Source organism: Xiphophorus hellerii, chromosome 7, assembly GCF_003331165.1.
Source record: "Xiphophorus hellerii strain 12219 chromosome 7, Xiphophorus_hellerii-4.1, whole genome shotgun sequence".
Lineage (NCBI taxonomy): Eukaryota > Metazoa > Chordata > Actinopteri > Cyprinodontiformes > Poeciliidae > Xiphophorus > Xiphophorus hellerii.
The window spans coordinates 30,800,980-30,823,949 of NC_045678.1; the positions used below are offsets into that span (position 1 = coordinate 30,800,980).

The following is a 22,970-nucleotide window of genomic DNA, read 5'->3' on the forward strand; positions in this document are numbered from 1 at the left end:
ATAATAATAATAATAATAATGTATTTTGGGACGCATGCTGGGGCACAGTGTATGTGTTTATGAATAGCTGCGTGCGTTTTCACTTTCCTCGCTCTGCTTGGAGATAATTTCTGCATGCTGGGACTCAGATGAGAAATGCAGCGTATTTTCTGCTGGGTGAATAAATCTCAGAAGGTTTTCTGCTTCTAATTGCTCCAGAAGAAAGTTGATTTATTTTAGAAAACACAACAATCTGCATCGTGTTCTGGTAATAAATGAATATATTCTGTCCTGTTTGGTTGGCAGGTTTACTTTATTTAATTTCTCATGGAAAGAAAATTTCTGTTGTTAGGAAATTAATGTGAAATTTTATGGTATCATCAGTCAGGATGTTGGTGAAATGAAACAGCAGCTCCTCTGTTTTGGAAGATTCATCATCATTTTGGTTCTGCAAACAGTTTCAAATCACTTCAGGGTTTTTTCTGCTTTCTAGTTCATTTGTGATCTGAAAAGCTGGTAAAACAGCAGATCTTTAATTTATTTTGGTGCTAAACTAACTGAAGTATTTTAAAGTTTATTTTTGGAGCTTTTACATTGCTGAGTCCTTTAGTCCTGTTAATGTTCTTCAGGTGACAGAAGGCCGACTTTGTAACCGTCTTTATGTGGCTCTGAAGGTTCAGGTCCAGATTTTGGGCCTGTTCTCTTGTGTCCAGCTGGAGTAACTGACTCTACATCGTTCCTCTTCAGTAGCTTCAGTTTCTGCTCAGCTGAAGAAAGTTTTGGCACCCCACGTATTGACCTAACCCAGCCCTTCGTTAGCGTGTAGCGCTGCTGAAGCAGTTGCTAACTGCCTGGTTGCTGAGCAGCAGGATGTGGGCAGCTGCGCTCAGGCTAGAGGAGGAAGATAAGGCGCTCCGGCTGGCTCTGCTTCCTGAGGGTCAGAGCTCTGCCTGCGCCCGGCAGATGTCGAGGGTTTTGTGGAGATGTCGGCGCGCCGCGGCGTGCATCTTAACGCCCACAGCGCTCAGAATCAGGACGCATCAGCTTTCAGAGCGGCGGTGGGAAGAAGCTGGCGGACTGGGTGTCTGAATCTTTCATGGTACGTTAGCGCTCGCTGCTTTAGACGGCAGCAGGAAGGCGAGGAATTCGCATTTTATATTCACACTCCAACCACTGATAATTGCAACTAGCAATTATTTTAGAAGTCGATTAATCAATTAATCTGATTTTAAAAATGGCTAAATCTACAGATTCCTTTTTTAACCACTTAAGCTGTTTTTATATTAGAAATATTTTAAATAAACAAATCAATTTCTCTTTAAGTTGAGAAAATAAACATTTTATTGCCAAAATGCAGAATTTCTTTAGTAAATCAGGTGAAGCTAAAACTTTTCCACGAGTTTCACAGACAAAAATGTTTCATCTTAAATGCAAAATGCTTATATGTTTATACAATTTTGACTTAATTACTCTAAAATATTTTTAACAAACACTTATTTTGAGTCTGTGTATACTCCAGTTAACGATTAATCACGATTAATCATTACTTTCTTGTTTATTTACGTTTCAACCTTTCTGTCGTTACTTTTTTGATCCGTCTTTTCTTAGTATAAATATTTTGTGCAATTTTGGCTTCATTACTGAACCAACTGTGTTGTTCCTTCAGCAAGTTGCCTGTTTTTAACGATTAATTGATTACTAAAGTAGTTGACAATTATTTCAGTAATCAATTAATCACGATTAATTGGATTAATCGAGCTCCCAGTATTTAATTTGCTTTGTGATTTCCTTGTTTCATTATTTTCATTACATTTTTCAGTCTGAAATGCATCTTGGATCCAATCATCACCAGAAACTGACATTATCTCTCCTAAATATATTATTAATCCTTAACTTTTCTGAAGTATTTTTGTTGCTGCAGAGAAATCGATAGTTTTTGTTGTCGTTTTGTTCACTCTGCAGGCGGGAGCCGAGTTCACGCTTCGGTTCATGCAGAACCCTCCGAGTCATTCCTGGAAGAGTCGACTTTCTGCCTCGCTGCACAAATGCGCCACAAACTTTTGCTTCAGCAGAATTTCCTTCAAACATCCTGAAGGACTTCAGTTGATCAGTTTTTACCAAACAGGATGCAGATGCTGAACTGATAAAATCATCTTTCAGTTTAATTCGCAAACATCAGAATTTGACTCATTGGAGGCTGAAAAATCTGTTTCTTGTGTTCTTGAGTTATGAAAAATATTAGAAACAAAATGTTCATATTTTTATTCTGTCTTGACTCTAAACATGTTTTTTTCAGTAAATTGTCTTTTTTAAGTTTGTTTGCTCCAGTTAACGATTAATCAATTACCAATTAGTTGAGGATTATTTCAGTAATCGACTAATCACGATTAATCATTACTTTCTTGTTTATTTATGTTTCTGTCTTTACTTTTGATCAATGTTTGCTTAGTGGTTGTGTTTTAGTTAGATTCGGTTTGTTTGTTTTTCTCTCTTCTTGCTTTCGGTTTGATTTCCAAACATCAGAATCGATTGGATTTAATTTTTCTCAGCGGAGCCTGAAAAATCAGTTTCCTGAGTTATGAAACCGAAGCTGTGGCTTCAGTAGGAGTGACCGTTGTTTGCTTTTCCCCTCTGCTCTGTTGTTGGGAAAAGAAAATCCATCCGCAGAAATGTTTTCACGTCGGGTCTCAGGTTTGTTTGTGCTGAAAACAGAAACTTAAAGCCAGAACTCGGATTTCTGATTCCTCGTCTCGTCACGTTCTGCTTCTCAGCATTTTCTTGTTTTTGCTTGGAGAGTATTAATGAGTGCAAACCAAGCATGAATTTGCAGAATCTTCTACAGTTAAAGTTCCTCTGAACTCTTTTCTGCACTTTTAAATTAATCTCTGCGAGGCATTTTTCAGGAAAACATTGGAAACGCTGCAGGGCTTCATGAAATAGAAAAGTTTGTCTTAACTTATTTCAAACTGTTTCATCTCCACTGTAGGTTTTTTCTTCCCACTCAGATATTGGCTGAAGTGACGGGTTTGCTTTTGGATTCTCAGTAAAAACATAAATCATACATTTGATTTTTTATTTTGTCCACATCTGATCAGTGAGTTTGTTTCTTTATTAAACACCGACGGCTCAGAAATCTCAACAAGATTAAAATTATCCGGATTAAATGAGTGAAACATTTGATTAACAGTTTATCTGTTTTATTCTGGACACATTAAACCAGAAGCTGAACTCTTCCTGTTTCAGCTCAGTTATGATGATCAGAATTATGTATATCTTATTATTTATTCCTAATAATAAAGGAGAAATTTGTTGGTTTTTTTTACTTTGTTGTAAATTAGAGGTTACTTAGTGGTCCATTTTACACAACAGTAAGAGTATTTATTGTTATTTATTAATATTTATTTTTATTGTACAGTTACTGCCTCTGGTGGGCTGCAGTCATGGAGTTGTTTCTTATTTATTACTTTTTTAAACTTTGACAGCGATTAGCACATTTAGCTTCCGCTAAATAAATTTTCCCACAGAAATTCTAAGGCACTAATTTACTTCGCTGTTTTGGAAACTTTCAGTTGAATAAAGTCCAACATCTGTGTTGAAGTTTTGGTTATGGAAACAGAAAAAACTAATTGTTTCTTTCAAATTAGCAGAATATTAAAAAGTTTTGCAGACATTTAATGGACTCAGTTTATCCCACCTGTTTTCTGTTGACTTGGTTGAATTTAGCGCCTTAGCATTAGCTTTGGCTACATACTATATTGGTATAGCCCTTTAGCATTAGCTCTGGTTAAATGGCATGTTCATGTAGCACTTTAGCATTAGCGCTACACTAATGCTAATGTTTGTGATTAGTGCTTTGGGGTTAGCACAGCTAACGTTTCAGTTAGCGATGTCCACCACTGGTTATTTTATGCAGTAACTGCATTTCATTTTATTTTGAAATGTTTTAATATTTATTGATGCTCTGATGGAACGAAACATGAGCTAAACTGCAAATATAATTACAACCGTTCAGGCAGTTTTTGGGGTTTCAAACATCATTAGTTGGAATTTATTGTCAAAAATCCAAATTCTTATAAGAAATTTTTCATAGGAACCATAAACAAACTGATGAATATCCATCCTTTGATGTCCTTAAGTCACTTATGTAACTAAATTGCTGATTTTTTTTTTACTCATCTGTGGAAAACCTGTCTGTTTTGAAATGCTGCTTGAATATTTCCACATTTGGTTTTTGAACCTCTGTTTCTGCAGCATGTTGACCAAATGTCCCTGTTGGGACGTTTTGTCCCATAAAATGAGACGACGTCCCACATCTTCTGCAGGACAGACGCTTTTATCGGATTTGGCCGACGTCCAGCGACATTCAGTGGCATTAAGAAAGCCAGGCATAAACTGTAATGAGCGCTGTGTTTAAAATCAATCAAGCTGATTGACCGCCACACGATGCTTTTAGCATTTTACTCCATGTTCTGCCCATCTGTTACCGACGGAAACAACGTTTAGTGAGACCAAATCTGTCTGGATTTTACTGCTGTAGTGTAATAACTCAGAAAAATCAGAACTGGCCTGCAGATAGAATGCAAGAATATATTGTTATATTATATATCTATTATTATTACAACTGAAATCTATTTTTATTTTGTCTGAATGGAAAAATTTAACTAGAACATTTAAAAATTCCCTGCAGTCAAAATGACTCCTAATTGACCAAACAGGTAGAAATGAATGTGTTTGATCTGCTGTATGTTGGCTAAAAATGTACAGTTTTAGGAAAACCCTAATCTGGATTAGTTTGTTTGATTCAGAGGGATTACGTCTCACTGAGAGCTGCTGTTCTAGTTGTTACTGATCAAAAGTTTTAGGCAGTTTTTAGCGTGTTTGTTAGTTTTTATTGGTTATCTATTAACTATTGTTTAGTTTTTAATCATACTTTTAGTTTTTTCATAATATGGTTCATCTTTAGGTGCAGAATTTAAAATGGTCAAAGTATTGTCGCTATGTAAACATCGATTTGGTAATAATTACTCAAAAAAAGATTAAATTAAAAAAAAACTGTTTTTTTTCTTCAAACTTTTGTCGTCGCCATTTCAAAAAGGTTAAATAGATTCATAAACACAAAAACGACGGATATTATATGTATAATTTCCGTATGTTTTAGTTTTATCAACACACAATGGTTCCAATTAGTTCCAGTTTTTCCACTTTAATTACTGTTTTTATTTATTTCATCTAACAAAAATGTTTTCCCAATTTCAGTTTTTGTTTTTGGTTATTTTTAATGTTTGAAAATTGGACCTGAAAAACTGAACTTGACTTGTGATGAATTGTGCATTAGTTGTGTCTGAGTTTTACTCTGACATTATGAATTAACCTATCAGAAGCTCACAGCATCATGACATCATCATCTGGGATTCCCAGGATTACTTAAAGAGACAGTAATCTTACCGTATTTAAACGTCTGACATCTTTTTACCGGCTGGAAATAAGTTTTTAACTCAAATGAAAGTTTTCAGCTGGGTGAAAGTTTTTGTCTCCGTCTCCACAGAAGGCCATGATCGTCTCTCAGCGCGTCGATGAGTGAAGCACAAGCTGGAGTCCTGAGCATCAGCGGTCCACAGCAACAGTAAGGTATCTCCAGTCAACACTTCATCAAACCGAACTCTGATTCCTGTTCAGAACGATTCACATGGCAGTTATGTCAGCAGACAGCAGGGGGCGTAACGGAGTCTGTCTGGATGGGAGAGTGGTGACATTTTAAAGCCGCTTTATTTATCGGCTCTGGAGAAACAGGAATGCGTGTTGGCGACCTTTCTTCTTTCTTCTTTGAAGGATTTATTCTGCAGATAAATATCACAGCAGAAGATCCAAACTCTGCTTTGGTTTCAAACTGGTGGAGAAAGACGCTTCAGCAGGAAGGATAAGAAAATTCCTCCTGCTGTCAAATATCAATATTTTATTTAACAGAAGAAAACCAACCAATGTTTTTGTAGAGTATCAGTCTTTATATACATAGATATTGATGCAGAGATATTTTTAAAAATTCACATTAAAAACATTCCAAAAATCAAAAGCATGAACTATTTATCTTTTATTAACAAGATTTTAATGCTTTGATTAAAATGTTATAGTAAATAAATCACAAATGTCCAGTGATTTTTACTGGATCAGGATTTATGTTTAACTCCATTTTGACTCCTGATGCCTCAGTTTACCTGCAGCTACATCTGATTTTCACATGTGGCATTTATTGAATTTATCTGTACAAACACAGCAATACTCTTTGAAAACTAGAATCTGTTTTTATTTCACATGGCTGGAAAAATTTAACTGGAACAGCGCAAAATTCCCAGCAGTCAAAACGACTGCTGACAGAAATGACCGTTTTTCATTTGCCCTTTGGACGCTAAATATAACTTCTGTTCTTGTGAAAATTTACAGTTCTAGGAAATCCCTTATCTGGATTAGTTTGTCTTATTTAGAGGGATTACATCTGATTGAGAGTTGAGGATATCGTGATCAACACTGCTGTCAATTTTGTAAATTAGTTGGTAACTTCAGGTTATTTTTTTCTCGTTTCTCGTTCACTGATGTCTGTTTGGTTGCAGAACTTATTTTATTATGTTGTGATAAACATTTGAAGTATGCTGACAACTATATGCATATAGCATGCTACATGCACGGGTTACCACGTGGTAACCAGTGGTATGGTTACCACGGCAACCCTCAGTAGCAACTCGTATCCTGCTCCCGATACTGAGAACCTGAGATCATTTTCATGTTTCCTATTTGTAATGGTTTGCAAAAATCAGACTATTTCCTTTGTTTTAAGATCGTGTACTTTATTTATTGAGTTTTCACATTTTTATTAAATTTAGAAAAAAATTAAATTTGCCGCCCACGGCTTCTTTTACCAACTCTGTGTGTTTTTTTCTGTCTGCTGGTTAAAGGAAGGTGTTTATTAGGCCTCTCAGTAACTTCTGGGAACGATAAATTTTCCCAGAAGTTACTGTGAGAAATGATAATATTGTTGTTTTGAGACCATTTTAGAGTAATATAAATGTAATGGCATAAAATGCAAGAACACATTCTGAAAAATCAATGAACATTCATTTCTAATAAACATTTTACACTGGAACTGGGAGACATTTTAAATGTACAGAATAAATACAACAGAAACAGCAAATAAAATGAATTATGAATATCATGTAAATAAAATTATCCTTCAAAACAGGTTTAATTGAGACCAAAGCAGCAAACTGAAGACTTTTATCATCCAGTTTTTTGTAAAAAAGAGAAAAACAATAAATCATGCAAATGGAAATTAATGAGCTTATTTTGATTTATTGGTTTATTGCGACAGCCTAGTGTTTATTTTCTTTTACTGCGTGTAGGAGAAGATAAAACCAGAGGTTTGTGTTGCTCAGGCGTCTGAATCCTGATCCGTGTCGTGTAAAGAAGTTGAGTATCTGTACGGGATGCCCAGCTGGTTTAAATGTTCGGTGACACGCAGAGCCCAGCTGTAGTCGACAAACCTGCCTGTAAAGGTCAAACAAATCACATTTATATTCATTTCAAATGAACATAAGTTTCCTTGATGGCTCACCAGGATTTCTGCCATCTTGGACTGAAGATCCAGATTGAAGAAATGTTCATTTTGTTTCTGTGCCTGTTGGTCACAAAGGAAAAATATTCATACATTGTGGTGATGAGGAAACCCAACATGACAAAAATGTACATAACGTTTCCCCTAATTCTTTTTTTATTTTTATTAATTTCGTACACAGCCACTAAATATGAACGATTTGTCTCGTTTTGGCTGCAATTGGTTGATCCACGAAACAAAATAAGACAGAAACAAAAACAAATACCCGTTCAGTGATCAGTTCATAGAAATTTACCGATGATTGAATCCAGACTGGATTAAGAGAAGAGTCATGTTGATAAAACTAAAATTGAATTAATTGCCACAGAGCATCACAAAGCAGCGCCTGCTGCTGGCAGAGCTCTGACCATTTCACAGAGAAAATCTCTCCTGTTTCTTCTGTTAGGCCAAATTTTGAGATAGATGTGAGGTTTTATTTCGAATAATCAAATTCAATCAAATTTTTATTTGTATAGCACATTTCAGCAGCAAGGCATTTCAAAGTGCTTTACATCATAACAAACACAGAATCACAATGCAATATAGAATCAATCATTAAGTCAAGTTACATCAATAAATTTGTAATTGATTACATTTCAAATACAATCCTAAACAGGTGGGTTTTCAGTTGAGATTTAAAAGAAGTCAGTGTTTCAGCTGTTTTACAGTTTTCTGGAAGTTTGTTCCAAATTCGTGGTGCATAGATGCTGAAAGCTGCTTCTCCTCGTTTGGTTCTGGTTCTGGGGATGCAGAGCAGACCAGAACCGGAAGACCTGAGAGGTCTGGAAGGTTGATACAACAACAGCAGATCTTTAATGTATTGTGGTGCTAAGCCGTTCAGTGATTTATAAACTAACAACAGTATTTTAAAGTCTATTCTTTGAGCTACAGGGAGCCAGTGGAGGGACTTTAAAACTGGTGTTATGTGCTCTATCTTCCTGGTTTTAGTCAGAACGCCAGCAGCAGCATTCTGGATCAGCTGCAGCTGTTTGATTAATTTGTTGGACAGACCTGTGAAGACGCTGTTGCAATAATCAATACGACTGAAGATGGAGACATGGATGAGTTTCTCTAGATCTGGCTGAGACATTAGTCCTTTAATCCTGGAAATGTTCTTCAGGTGATAGAAGGCCGACTTTGTGACTGTCTTTATGTGGCTCTGGAGGTTCAGGTCAGAGTCCATCACTACTCCCAGGTTTCGGGCCTGATCGCTGGTTTTCAGTTGTAATAACTGAAGCTGTGCATTGACTCTAGATCTATAACTCTAGATCTATAGCTCTAGATCTATAACTCTAGATCTATAGCTCTAGATCGTTCCTCTTTAGGTCCAAAAATAATAACTTCAGTTTTGTTTCTGTTCAGCTGGAGAAAGTTTTGGCACATCCACACATTTATCTGTTCTAAGCATCTGTTCAGTGATTGGATGGGCTCTGAGTCACCTGGTGACATCGTAATGTAGAGCTGTGTGTCATCTGCATAGTTATGGTAGCTAATATTATTTCCTGTTATAACCTGAGCTAGTGGGAGCATATAAATATTGAATAAAAGGGGTCCTAGGATTGAACCTTGGGGTACCCCACATGTGACCTTTGACCTCTTTGATGAAAAGTTTTCAATTGAAACAAAGAAATCCCTGTTCTTTATGTAGGATTCAAACCAGTTAAGCACTGGACCGGAGAGTCCGACCCAACTCTCCAGTCGATTCAGTAATATGTCATGGTCAACAGTGTCAAAAGCTGCACTGAGGTCCAACAGAACCAGCACTGTGGTTCTGCCACAGTCCGTATTTATATGGATGTCATTGAACACTTTTATGAGGGCGGTCTCTGTGCTGTGGTGAGCACGAAAACCAGACTGGAAGGAGTCAAAGAGGTTGGTTATAGTTAGGAAGCTAGTTAATTGTTTACACACAGCTTTTTCAATAACTTTGCTGATGAATGGGAGGTTGGAGATCGGCCTGTAATTCTGCATTAGTGATTTGTCCAGATTGTTCTTTTTTATAAGTGGTTTGATTACTGCTGTTTTCAGAGCCTGGGGGAAAACGCCTGATGAGAGCGATGAGTTACTATTTGGATCAGATCAGCAGCAATAACAGGCAGGACTTTCTTAAAGAAATGTGTGGGTAAGACATCCAGACAGCAGGAACTGGAGCTTATTTGACTTATAATTTCCTCTAAGGTTTTATAATTAAGTAGTTGAAATTGGGTCATTTTTCCTGTATTTGTTTTGTTTGGGCACAGCATTGGTTCTGACTTTATAGTGGATGTACAGATTAATCCTCTGATTTTTTGAATTTTCTCTGAAAAGAAGCTGGAAAACTGGTTGCAGGCGGCAATACATTGGAATTCAGGCGTAACGTCACAGGAGGGTTTGTGATTCTGTCAGCTGTTGCAAATAAAGCTGGAGCATTGTTAATGTTTTTGTTTATGACATCTGCAAAGAAAGCCTCTCTTGCATGTTTTAGTGTTAAATGATAGTTACGTAGTCTTTCTTTATAGATGTCACAATGAACGTGGAGTTGAGTTTTACGCCATTTTCATTCTGCCCTACGGCAGAGTTGTCTTGCAGATCTAACTGTTTGTGCATTTCTCCATGGAGATTTCTTCCTACCAGACACAACCTTCATTTTAATTGGGGCAATGGAATCAATAATATCTGAGACTTTAGACTGAAAATCTTTTACCAACTTATCTACATCATTACAGCTTAAGGGTGAGGAAGAAGAGTAGATTTGATTAAAAGTTTCTGCTGTGTGAATAAATAGAAATGTGGCTACAATCTTGATTAATAAATGCACTGTTGTGATTGGTTAGAGCGTTCACTTCCTGGTTTTTGGCAGGAATGTGATGCCATACATTCTCACCTGTTAATTCTTCTACATCTATTTCATCCTGAAATTTCTCTACACTTTGAATCTAGGTCATGTTTCTCCAAATTTCCAGAGCGTTCAGATTGATGGTTGGTTTTTACCACAGATAAATGTGATTGGTTGATATGCTCATCTTAATTTTCTGCAGGAATGTGACGCCGTATTTGGACATCACTTCAGAAGTTGTGATAAAAGCATCCATATTTATTTTAAAAGTCTTTACTGACAGGTAGTTAACAAGAGTTAACTATCCGTAGAGAGTTTTTCACAGGTGATTTTGAAAGAAGGAAGTACGGAAGCTCATAAGGCACACAAAAGCAAAGTGATAATAAAATCAATAAGATCAAAGCTTTGCTACTTTCTCTGGGTTTCCTGCAGCTTCATGAATTCTTAGTCTGTGCAGACAAGCCTTCTGGTGATTCCTGCTCCATTTAACAATCAGTTCCTCTGATAATTAATCGTCTCCTGATGGTATCGTCTCCCCAGATCAGTCAGCGGGTTGTTAACGCGATAAGAAAGTGAGGAAAAAGACATTTTCATTCGTCTTTTTCATCTCTTTCTATGTAACTCTGACTTCTAAGGATGTCTGAACCTTTCAGCTTCTGTTGGGTTTCCTCTTTAAAACGTAAACCTGAGCTGGAAATCCTCGTCACAATAACAGAAACAGAACGACTCGGCACTTTTACAGCAGAGTGGGAATTAATTTATCAAGCAGGATCAGGAGGAAACATTAAAGATGAACTCAGTCACATGAGTTAGATTCTTTTTGGTTCAAACTTTAATTCAAAATGTTTGATAACAAGGGCGTGCCGTGGTGGCGTAGGGGACAGCATGACCCACGTTTGGAGGCCTTGAGTCCTCGACGCGGCCGGCGCGGGTTCGACTCCCGGACCCGGCGACATTTGCCGCATGTCTCCCCCCATCTCCTCCCCCCTTCCTGTCAGCCTACTTTTGTATAAGGGACACTAGAGCCCACAAAAAGACCCAATGGAGGGGTTAAAAAAAAGTTTGATAAGCTGAATTTGTTATATTTTTCCATGAAAAATCATTTTGCACATGCTGTTTATGTGTCTTAATTACTTTGGGTATTTGAAGTTGCTAAACCTTTTTTAATCAAAATGTTTTGTAAAGGGTAATTAGCTCTCAAATCAAGCTGTCTAAATAGTGTCTATGCTTCTGTGCACGTTTTGACATTTCTGTGTGAATTTATTGGTAACGGCAGCACTCGCGTAACCGTGGCATTCATTTTACAACTGATTAGCATAATAAGAGCTCAAACAATGCCTGAACTATGACCGTCAAATCCCAGAGGATAACATTGACCATAATGGGATCCCCTACTCCAGCATCGTTCCAACCAGACTGCCGTTTAAAGCAAAGGAGGTGGATCAGCAGACGTGTTACTGTGGAATATCGTCTCTGCTGCCTGGATATTTACCTGTTAGCAAGTCATCACCATCTTCAGTCAGAGGCTTCTTCAGATTTATTGTAACACTGACTGCTACTGGAGCTCCTTGAAGATATTTGGATGACATTTAAGCAGAAGCAAAGTTTTTGTTCAGGAAGCAAACAGCTGCACATCACTGTAGCCATTATTTCTCTAAGATAACTAGCTTAAGTCCTCCAAAATTTAAGAAATAATCCCTGATATAAAATTGTTGCTTGTGTAGCGTAATGTTTTTGGGATTATGGGGAAATGCATTTTGGATTAGCTAAAGAGAGATTAGAGTAAGACTCAGTTTAACGCTTGGAAGAGACGCCATTACTGGGAGTTTTTATCCAAGGCTTCATTCGTTGTCTCATTTGGACTGAAGTTTCAGGGGGAATCCGCTACAAAGTAAAAGCAACAAATGTTACAGAATGATGCAGATACATTTAAATCATCAGGAAGAGAAAGAATCACCATCTGGATTTAATTTGGGAGAATTTACAACGAGCTGGAAAAGTGCTGCAGTGATGAAAATGTGTCGGCTGTAAACGAGTTGTTAAAGCGTAACCGGCGTCTCATTCGGGACGGATTCAACCCGTTAGCGGTGGAAGGATCAGGAAAACCAATTTTCACACATTAAATTGGCCACTGATGAGTCCAGAACCCGGAGCGTAATTTACCACGACCTGAAACGAGTTTCTACAGGAGAGAAAACAAAGCAACAAATCTTTGCTTACATTAAGCCTGGCGGGCCACCAGGCTTTACTTACCCCCTGCCAGGCTAATTGTTGTTTGTTTTTTATCCACCAGTAACTGATAGCAAAGATGAATTAAAGAGAATCAAAAACATTGGCTTTGCTATTAGCAGATTCTTGTGCCCATCAATGCTTTGGTTTATTTCACAGCAGCTCACATATTGGCTGTAGGGGGCGACACTTTGTCACATCATTATCGGTCAGAGGTCTTCAACATGAGGGCAGCAACCTTTAGGGAGGCCGCGGCGGTACTGCACGAGGGTCAAGACATTATTATACACTTTTTAAATTCAAATTTGTCTTTAAAGAAGCTTTAAAATAAATCCAACAGGTTGCAAATTGATAAAAGCAGACACACACCTGAGATCGAGAGATTTATTGGATAAATCAATATCATTCTATGGAGCAGCTCCTGTAACTTATTTAATCAACAACAATTCCCTTTTTAAAGTTTTTTTTAAAGTTGTGTGTTTGTTTCCATGAATTAAAGCAGAAGTGGAATCAGCAGAAATTTGTCCTGCTGGGCGTAAAACTGTGACGGCAGATTGGCTCCAGTGCCGCTGCGTTTCCATTTCCCTCAGAGTTTGACAGGCAAACATTTCCTGCTCCGAGCCGCCTGGACGCCGCGCAGCAGCGTGTTGTTATTATGATGAAGCCGTCTGCGCGGCCCAGACTCAAACTGTATTTATGTCTGCAGACCTGAGACGTGTTTACTGGCCACACGTGTCACGAATGCATGAAGCTTCTGGTCTGGGCTGATTCAGTTTCCTCGAAAACCAAAAACATGTCAGATTACTGAAGATAAAACATAAAATAGCATATTTTTACTGTAAACTTTAAATACTGTAGATACGTTTCTGTTTTATGAAATATGTGCAAAGAATTTCTGCTGCAGAAATGATCCAAAAAATCATTTCAGTCATTTTTATGTAATTCAGCTGCTAAGTTCTCCTAAGTGGACCAGCTGTTTCTGTTTCCTTAAATAAGGAACAAACTCAGAAAAATAAAAAATATATTTTAAACTAAAATTTAAAAAAGCCAAATAAAAATAAATGATGAAAACAACAAACTCGAGAAAATAAATATTCTAAAATTTAAAATAAAATGTAAAAAATATAAAAATAAACAATGAAATAAATAATAAATAAAATGTCACTAACTGTAAAAAATGTATAATATAAAATGTACATTATGTAATGTAAAATAAAATATAAAGCTTTCCAACTTATTTTTAGTAACGGCTTTTAGGTATATCAATCAATCAACCAATAAATCAATTAAGATAAATACTTTGTGTCATATTTAACATTTTTCACTGTGATAAAATTATATTGTAAATAATTTTTCCTCGATTACAAACTACAAATTAGCGACATCGCCAACCAATCACAGACCATAACTACAGTCATAAAACCTTTTAAAAATGTTTTTTTCTTTTTTTTTGCCTTTTTCAAGTATTGGCAATAATGTCTTCCCGTAATACATCATATGAAAAACGATAGAAGCATTTCATATCAGTCACAACGATGATTATTGATTAGTTTTTTGTTTTAAATCTCTCCTGTTCCAGTTTTCTCTCTACGACGTTATTTTTTTATTTTTAAGCAGTTTTGAGGCAAAAGGTGAAACTTTAAACTCTGCCGGTTACGCAACATTTTGTTGCTAGGCAACCAAAGTTGGGGGGGGGCGGGAGTGGAACTGAAACGGCTTGTTACCCAGCTGGTCGTTGCTAGGCAACTGAAGAGCCAGAGAGTGAGTTGATTCCACCAAGCTAGCTTAGCTAGGTGAGAGGTTGAGCAGATCAATGGTTTCCTTTGCCTACGTCTCCCAGAATGCCGTGCGGTTCTGGATCAGAGTTCAGTCGATATTCTACATATTGAATATTCTATCAGCTGAATTGTCTATTGATATTGTTATTGATTTATTGTCCAGCCCTAACACATCATTATCTTGTCTTATTGTCAAATTTCCTGCCAACTTTTAACGTTTTCTTCTTAAGTACAAAAACAGGAAAGTTTAGAAGGTTTTCTCCAGTAGCCGTCCGTCAGGAGGTTGGGTCGTTCTGAAGTTTTCTCCTCTGCTAGCAAGGAGCGCTAATCATGTTTGGGCTTCAACTTTACATAGAAATCCACAGAGACGCTCCTCGTTTCCAGAGAAACACTCACATCCCAGGAAGAGATTGAAATAATTGGAGTCAGGATGTGTTGAACTCGATCTGCAGAGCGATGGGGATCCGCGCTTGTTTCACCCGATCAACCCGAGATGCTTAATGGTTTTTACTTCCACCCAGTTTAGATCGCGCCTCACCCACACTGGGATAAATCTGAAAATCCAGAACCTCCCTGTTCTAAACACTCCCTCATGCAGAAACCTGCAGCCATCTTGTTTCTAAGCACCGCTTCTGGTTCAGACTCATGACCTTTAACCTTTAACCTGCTAACTGATGCCTGTAGAGTCTGAGATGGAGCTCTTGGGATTTTGGTAATTTCTCTGATGTTGGGCTGAATCTGCTGGGACTGCCATTCCTGGGAAGACTTCCGGTTGTTTGGAGATGACCTTTGACCCTTCCCAGCAGTGGTGACCAATGCTAACCAAAACGTTAGCTGCACTAACCCTAAAGCACCAATCACAGGCATCAGTTCCAGTAACAGGGGAAGCATTGCACCAACATGGTATTTAGGGGAAGGTAACGCTACACCTACACTATACTTAGCAGAAGCTAACACTAAGTGCTAGGCTAATGTCATTATTAGCTGAACTAATGCTAATAACGCCTCCCCAGACGAACTGGAGTTGGATTAAACTAAACATGGCTGGTGTGATTTTAGAGCCGTCCTGATAATCATAACGTCATTGAAGATTATCGGAGGAGGAAAACTGGAGTAAAATTTTCCTGTGTGAACGAAGACTTGGCACAATAAATCTGAACGCTCCGTTTAAAGTGTAGCTGGTTGGTTTAGGATGATTTATTTGTCTTTACCTCAACTTTCTTCAAGAAACATAAACAAAAACAGATTTCAGCAGTTGGACGATTTCTCTTTTGTCTTCGGCTGAAGACCATGAGGCATTTCTCCTGCTAGCGCTAGGCTAGCATGTTTGTTTTGGTTGTATTTACCCAGCATGCCCTGCGCTGTGGTCCACTTCCTGCTTGGCGTTCATTGGAACCGAACCAGAGTTCACTTCAACTGTTTGCAGGCTGACCAGAGGTCAGTTAGCATTCAGACTTTCCCAACCAAACCGGACTTTCCAGGCAAACGGACTGGAGTTGGATTGAAGCAGAGTAAACACGGCTAGTATGAATCTGAACTTGGATTATCCTTGGAGTATTAATGATAATCTGGGTGTCATTCATGACTGTCAGAAGGGAAATGTCGGCGTAAACGTCTCGCTGTGTGAACTGGACAGCCGGACCATAAATCTGAACTCTCCATGTGAAGCAGAGCTGCTCGGTTTAGGATGTTTGTAAGGTTTGCAGATTGTGGGGATTTTTGCTGATGAATCATTTCAGGGTTTCTTCTTCTCCAAATTCCTGCTGAAAGGCGGTCCCTTCTCCTTCCTGAAGCTCCTCCTGGCCGGAGGAAGTGGGCTTTCTGGATGTCAGCTGCTGAGTGTGAAGGCAGATCCGCCATCCTCTCCTCGGCGGCGCAGCACCATCTGGTCGGCAGCTGAAACCCGTTAGGAACTTCCTGCTCTGCACCGCGGCTCCAGGACGGTGAGCAGCGTTTCGTCCGCCTGCTTTCCTCCGTCTCTCCGTCGTTTCGTTGATAAGACGCTTCGGGTTGGTAGAGTGAGCGCCCAGGAACTCTGGCTGACTCTGATTGACAGTTTGTAGGTAGAAAAGGAAAAATCTGTTTGTTTTTTAACACATATGGCTAAGATTAGTGAGTAAGCTTGAAGGCATTCAGCACTTTGCTTCGGCTCCATCTTTTTTTAAATAGTTTTCCAGCCGTAAAACTTCTCAGTTCACTTCCAGAAAATGTGATTTCTGGATTTCTTTATCATGTTTTCTATTAATTTTTAGACTTTGCTGAACTTTGATCCAAACATTCAAGTGTTTTCTCCAGTTTGAGAAGCCGGACTCCTGCAGCTGGTAAACACGCCAAAGCTTAGCAGCTCGGTGTTAACTGTGTGTGTGTGTGTGTGTGTGTGTGGGGGTGTGTGTGTGTGTGTGTGTGTGCGGGGGTGTGCATGTGTTGGGGGTCAGATCTCCCACTGGGATTCTGTTGAATCACCAGACAGGAAGCCATTAAAACCTGCTGTCAGTGAGAGCGGCCGATACGTTTCCACGGCGATGAGATATCTCTGATGCTCCTCTTGATTCGACCTGAAGACGGTGAAACCGTGAGAGAAGCTGATCCGAACGCAGCGGGTCTGACGGCTCAAACCTGCGGGTTTCATTTTTGGGCTGAGATTTTGTGCCGATGCAGGAATGTCGACGTCCCGCCCTGAACGCTCTGCAGCTGATCGCAGGAAACTTCGGGCAGCGAGAAGTTTTCACGCCGCTTTAACTTTTCCCGTTTCCATTTCATGTGGCGGAGCAACAGAAAGCAGAGCAGATCTGGGAGAGGAGGGAAAACTCGCCCTTCGAAACATCTGGTTTGCATCAAACGCTTTAAGCTACAAAAGCTTTTTAAAATGAATTAATCTCAACGTGAAGCTGAAGCTGAAATAAAGTCTTAAAACATGATTTTTTTTGTCAAAACCAAACGATGGTGGTTGGATATTTCTCTACGAACCAACAAAAAGAAAACAAGGCGTAAAAGCTTTTAATGTTTCAAATTCTTCAAGTCAGAATGTTTGAAATCTGCTTAAAATAATTTTTTTTAGTTCAAAACCATTTAGAGATTTAAAGCATTTTCACACCCGGTAGTCCAGTAGACCCGGTTTGATCCAGAACCAGAACTTCACCATCTGCTCCACCTCCAGCTGCTGTGGTTCTCTGAGTCAAACCAACCTGTTCCCCTCCTGGCCTGTGGGGGCGCTGCACCAAGAACCACTGAAGGAAACGACACAAAAACCTCTGAAGACACTGAGAGCAACTTCCTTCTTCACCAGGTGGAAACAAGATGGAGGCGTCAGATTTTAGCGGTTATTTGTCTTTGGTTACAGACCATGAGCCATTTCTCCTGCTGGTGCTAAGCTAACACGTTTGTTTTGGTTGTATTTACCCAGAATGCAGTACACTGTAGTCCACTTCCTGTTTTTGGAGCAATCTCTGTTGCTAAGATTTTTAGTGCATCACTAAAAATGCAAAGTTTTTTTCACTAAAAAAAAACGAATATTTTCCACATATAAGCTCCTTGAGCTTAAATTTCCAAAGCAGAAAATGCTGAAAATGTTTTGGCCAAAACATTTTTACAGTTTTTGATGAACAAAATCATTCCAAGGACCACAAATGGCCCCCGGACCACACTTTGGACCCCCCTGCCCTAATGACCTGTTTTTCATGGCCAGTCGTGGAAAAGCGCAGCTGGGTGTGTTTCCTGCTGGGGTTGGTGTGTTTTTCACAGAAGTGGAGAGTCACTCAGGAATATTGATCGTGGATCGGCGACCACTCCGGCGCTGACGGCGGTCGTTTGTCCTCGTCGCTCTCCAGATCGCCGATCGCTCGCGGGGGAACTGATGCAGGGCGCTCGGGTCGGGGGTCACATTCACGTTTCTTCAAAGAAATTATTGTTTTTTTAAAAGAACTACAGTATAAATATAAATTTACTTGCAGATAAATTTACTTGCAACAAGGAAATTTTCCCATGTTGGAAGTAAATTTATCTGTCAATCGAACTGATACTTTTTAATCAATATTAAGAAATTATTGACTAAAAATAAACTCTTATTTCTTGATAGAAAGTTACTTGTAAGTTAGTTATCTTAAATCAATGTAATTTATTGTGTTGAAAAACTACCACTAAGTTAGTTTGACCTTGTTTTAAGTGTATTAATATATTATAGTAGAAACTAGACCATAAATACTTGGTGATTTTTAGTTTTGCGGTTTTAATTCTGACGTTTATGTCATGAATGTTGTAAATTCCTCTAAGAAAAGTTTTGATTTTAATGAACATTTTCTCTGTTTCTGTAGCAGAAACTGCTGTTTTCTCACCATGTTGCATGAAAATTTTCCACTTTCCTTCATATAAATGTAAATAAAACCTTTTCCTGGAAGTTTCTCCTTGAGTAAACTTTACCTCATCGCTTGTTGTGATTCTTTTTGTTGATTTTAGTCTGACTCTCGTCTCCTGCTGCTTTTTCCAGGTGGAGGATCGGCCGACGCTCGTTTTCCACTATGAACCGCGCTTTCAACAGGAAGAAAGGTGAGCAGACCCGGCTCCTGGCGGGTCAGCGGGCCGCGCTGGTTCTGGTCCGGCTCCTGGCGGGTCAGCGGGCCGCGCTGGTTCCGGTCTGGCTCCTGGCGGGTCAGCGGGCCGCGCTGGTTCCGGTCCGGCTCCTGGCGGGTCAGCGGGCCGCGCTGGTTCCGGTCCGGCTCCTGGCGGGTCAGCGGGCCGCGCTGGTTCCGGTCCGGCTCCTGGCGGGTCAGCGGGCCGCCCTGGTTCTGGTCCGGCTCCTGGCTGGTCAGCGGGCCGCGCTGGTTCTGGTCCGGCTCCTGGTGGGTCAGCGGGCCGCGCTGGTTCCGGTCCAGATCAAGGTTACAAAACGGTTTCTGTTTCAAGAAGCTTCGAATCACTGAAGGGTTCCAGGAAAACGGACCAGCAGCTGGTGCAAAACTACAAAACGACTTGAATTACAAAACGACTCGAACTAGAAAACGACTCGTCCGTCACGACTAGAACATCTGGACTGGAGTTTCAAACTCTGACTTGGAAAAAAAAAGATTTTAGACTGAAGTTGGACTCGGGTCTAAAAATGTCGTGTATTTAATGAGAAAAGGTTTAATTTAGTGCTAGAAACTTTGACACGGAGAAAAGACTCGGTAGGATAGGACTTGATTTGCCAGATGAAGACTTCAGCTTTGACTTGGACTTGTTCCATGAAAACGTGAGACTTGACTTCGATTTGCCTTTAAAGACTGAAATGGACTTGGAGACTTCACTTGCACTTGGAAAGATTGACTTGTGAACTCAAGCAAATCTGATTGTTTGCATTTTGCTCTCCAAGCTGCATTTGTCTTTTTTGCTCCTTTGTTTACCACACTTTTTCCTTCCACTCAACTTTCCAGTAATTTTCTTTGATATAAAAATCCAGCTTGTTTTATGTCGACCTTTTTAGGGCTTAAAGGTAAAACGGAATAATAGAAACATGAACACAGATCTTAACTGAACCTGTTTTGAATTTGCGTTTGAAATCAGAACGCGGCTCCGTTTCCTTCCTCCGCTTGTCACAGATGCATGCTGGGAGTTTGACAGCCACCAGGTAACGAGTCAGACACGGAAAAACAAAACCTTTCGTCCGACCCGATCCAGACTCCTCTAGGCCGACCTCCTCCGGCCCCCGCTGCGCTTTCCGCTCGTTTCAAACGGCTGCGAATCGGCCAGAAGCTCTGAAACCGAAGCGGCGGCGTGAAGCGGCGGCGTGAAGCGGCGCTCCCCGCTCCAGACCTGAGTCATGGCAGGAAGTCACCCACAGACAGGAACTAAGAAAACACGTTTCCTGCTTTCTGTCCTTCCCATCTGACTTCTTTCTTCCAGACGGCAACAAACCAGCGTGAAGCTTCTGCTGATTTCCTGATAACGTCCGTGAATATTTCCTCTGGAGGAACAGATTTTCACGTTAAATTAGCGGCGCTGAATCTGGACCCTCACCTTGTTTTTATTTATTCTCGAAGGTTTCTGGTACCGCTCGCTCCTCTGTTCAGTCAGAACCGGTTGGGGAAAGTTCGCCTAACGAGTGTAAAACAACTCATGCAGAGAAACAATGACTTTAATGATGAGTTTTTAACCAATCAGACGGCAGAGTCACATTACTGAGTCCCCAGGTGACACCTGGTCTGGCCAAAATTTAGATCATCAAAGATTCATTTCATATTAAAAATTGGTCAATAAAATGTTCAGTTAGTCAATAATTGTTCACCAGTTGCACCAAAACAAGCAGCAGCTTAGAAATGAAGCTGAATCTGAACCAGTGAGCAGAACAAACACAGCTTCAGCCTCAATGGAGCACAAATACAGTCCTGGTGCTTTCATTGTTTCCCTCTGTGTGTGTGTGTGTGTGTGTGGGTGGGGGTGTGTGTGTGCGTGCGTGGGGGTGTGTGATTGCTCTGAGAGGATCATCATGTGATGCAAGCCGAGAGTCCAGAGCTGTAAACAAAGAGCGAGTCATCGCCTGAGCATGTTTTTAAAAGCCCAGATGTGAGCGATCTCTGAGCCTCCGCTTCCCAAACTCCCGGTTTCCCGTGGAACCAGGTGAGACGCTTTCATGGTTCTTCCCGACGCCGAGGGAGGAAAATTAGAAGAAAACTAACATCAATCCTGCTGCTCAGCAGTCGATGAGCTTCACTTGTTCTGCAATCCAAAGAAACATTTTCCAGAAAGTCCTGGCTCCGACTTTCTACCTGCTCAATGAGGCTTTATTTCTGTCTGAATGTATTTTTATTCCCAGACAGAACCTTTATCTCCCAGTAACACCCTGCTGCCTGGATTGGTCCTGCTGGCGGCCCGCTAACGTTGTCTTCTGCATGATGGAGAGCCGTGCACAGCCAGCAAATTCATTCTGTGTCATTGATTGAGCGCTGCAGTGAATTAGTCTATTGGCTGCCTCTTCATGTGGCCCACAGACATAAACAATCAAAATAAATGCAATACAGCGAGGAGTTCAAGCTGCAAGAGGTGAACGCTATGCTAATATTGAACAGAGGTTTCTAGGACTGGGAGTCAAACATAAATTATAAATTATATTACCACTGGGCGGTCCAAGCTGTGGCCCGGGGGCCATTTGTGGCCCTTAAAATTATTTTGTTCGACCTCTGGTTTAAGATAAAGACTTGAAGAGTTCACAAGATTTCTTCTACAAACAGTAGCTCCTTTTAAAGTACAAATATGTGCAAAATTGCAAAAATTCAGCTAATGTCAGAAAAACACGATTTCAGGTGTTTCCATTAAAGAAGAAACGCAATTAAAACCACGTGAAAAAGTTTGTTCACGCATTAAGTTCCACTTCCTGTCGTCTTCTTCATGGTTTCCACCAGTAGCAACATCCTGTTATTGATCATGTGATGTGGAAAAACTTTTTCCATTTCAGTTTCACTAAATGAACCAATTTCAATACAGCCAAAAAACGCCTCATCTTAGTGCCAAAAGATTTTTCTTCTAAATTGCCGTGTTTCCATTTTGCTAATTTATTTTTGAAATATCACATTGTGCAACATGTACTCGTAGCCATGGCAACCGACTGACAACAACTCCAACTGTCAACAGAGCAGAGATTATGTAACTTAATCCCCTGCTCTACTGATGATCTGTCAGAGAGTTGGTGTGTCGGTCGCATGTTTTAGTGTTAAAGGAACCGAAATGCATCGAATTCTGCAGCACAGCTACGTGTTAAGATGTCAGAGTCAAGCTAGCATAGCCGACCTGCTTCCCGCTTTCTCCTCATTTTTTTAATCAAAACTTTTACTGACCCGTTAAGTTACACAAAAACATCTTTTAGATTCTGTCAGTGTTTGTCTCATTTTCCCGACTCAAACATGAACGAAGCTTTAGCTGCTGAATCTAACTTCCTGTTTGAGCTCATTGCCATGGTTACCAAGGAACTGACTACGAGAAAGTTTGACGTCCATCAGGTGGAAAACCTGCACTGCCTTGTGACTGAAACCAGAAAGCGGCGCAGCGTCGTCGTCTCCTCCAGACTCAGAGACGTTTTACATGCCAGCAGTGTTTACGTTTTGGGATCCTTATTAATTTACTAATGGAAACGTTGAAAGGCAGCACCGCCGCAGCCAGGCATGTTTTAAATTCTGTTAGCTTTGCTGTTTGGTTTTCATTAAAAGCTATAAAGTGTTTCTTTCTCCTTATGTTGCTGGTGTGGAACGGTCCGTCTACTCTGGTTAATTAGAGCAGGAACCCACAGGCGAAACGATGCAGGTGGGAGTTCTCACACTGCCAATACCTTATGTGTGACTTTCAACAAAATCCAGTTTGTACTAAACAGTTTGGAGCTGAAATAATGAGCTGGTCCGGCCTAATGGTGATTTATTACTCCTGCATTCCAACATTTCTTACTTCAGCTTTAGCTTTCTTTCTATTCATATGAAATATCTGGACGTTTTAACTTGATTAAACCCTTAAAACCTTCATTTTTCTGTCTCTTCGGTTGTGTTGGAAGAACTTCCGACTCTGTCGTTAG

General features: G+C 39.9%; 1 protein-coding gene across 9 annotated transcripts in view; it reads left to right on the forward strand.

Moving 5' to 3' along the window:
- The window catches only part of gulp1a (GULP PTB domain containing engulfment adaptor 1a), a 54,524-nt gene that overhangs the window by 17,084 nt on the left and 14,470 nt on the right, over nt 1-22,970 (forward strand). For 5 of the 9 annotated variants that reach the window (XM_032567372.1, XM_032567378.1, XM_032567373.1 and 2 more), the window contains exons 2-3: nt 5,525-5,602; nt 18,927-18,985. In XM_032567372.1, the coding sequence (XP_032423263.1) occupies nt 5,553-5,602; nt 18,927-18,985 (109 nt within the window). In that variant the 5' untranslated portion in view covers nt 5,525-5,552. Of the gene's footprint in view, nt 1-5,524; nt 5,608-16,213; nt 16,387-16,678; nt 16,765-18,926; nt 18,986-22,970 lie in introns of those variants that run through there. The other 4 variants (XM_032567374.1, XM_032567375.1, XM_032567376.1 and 1 more) reach the window with 4 other exon arrangements.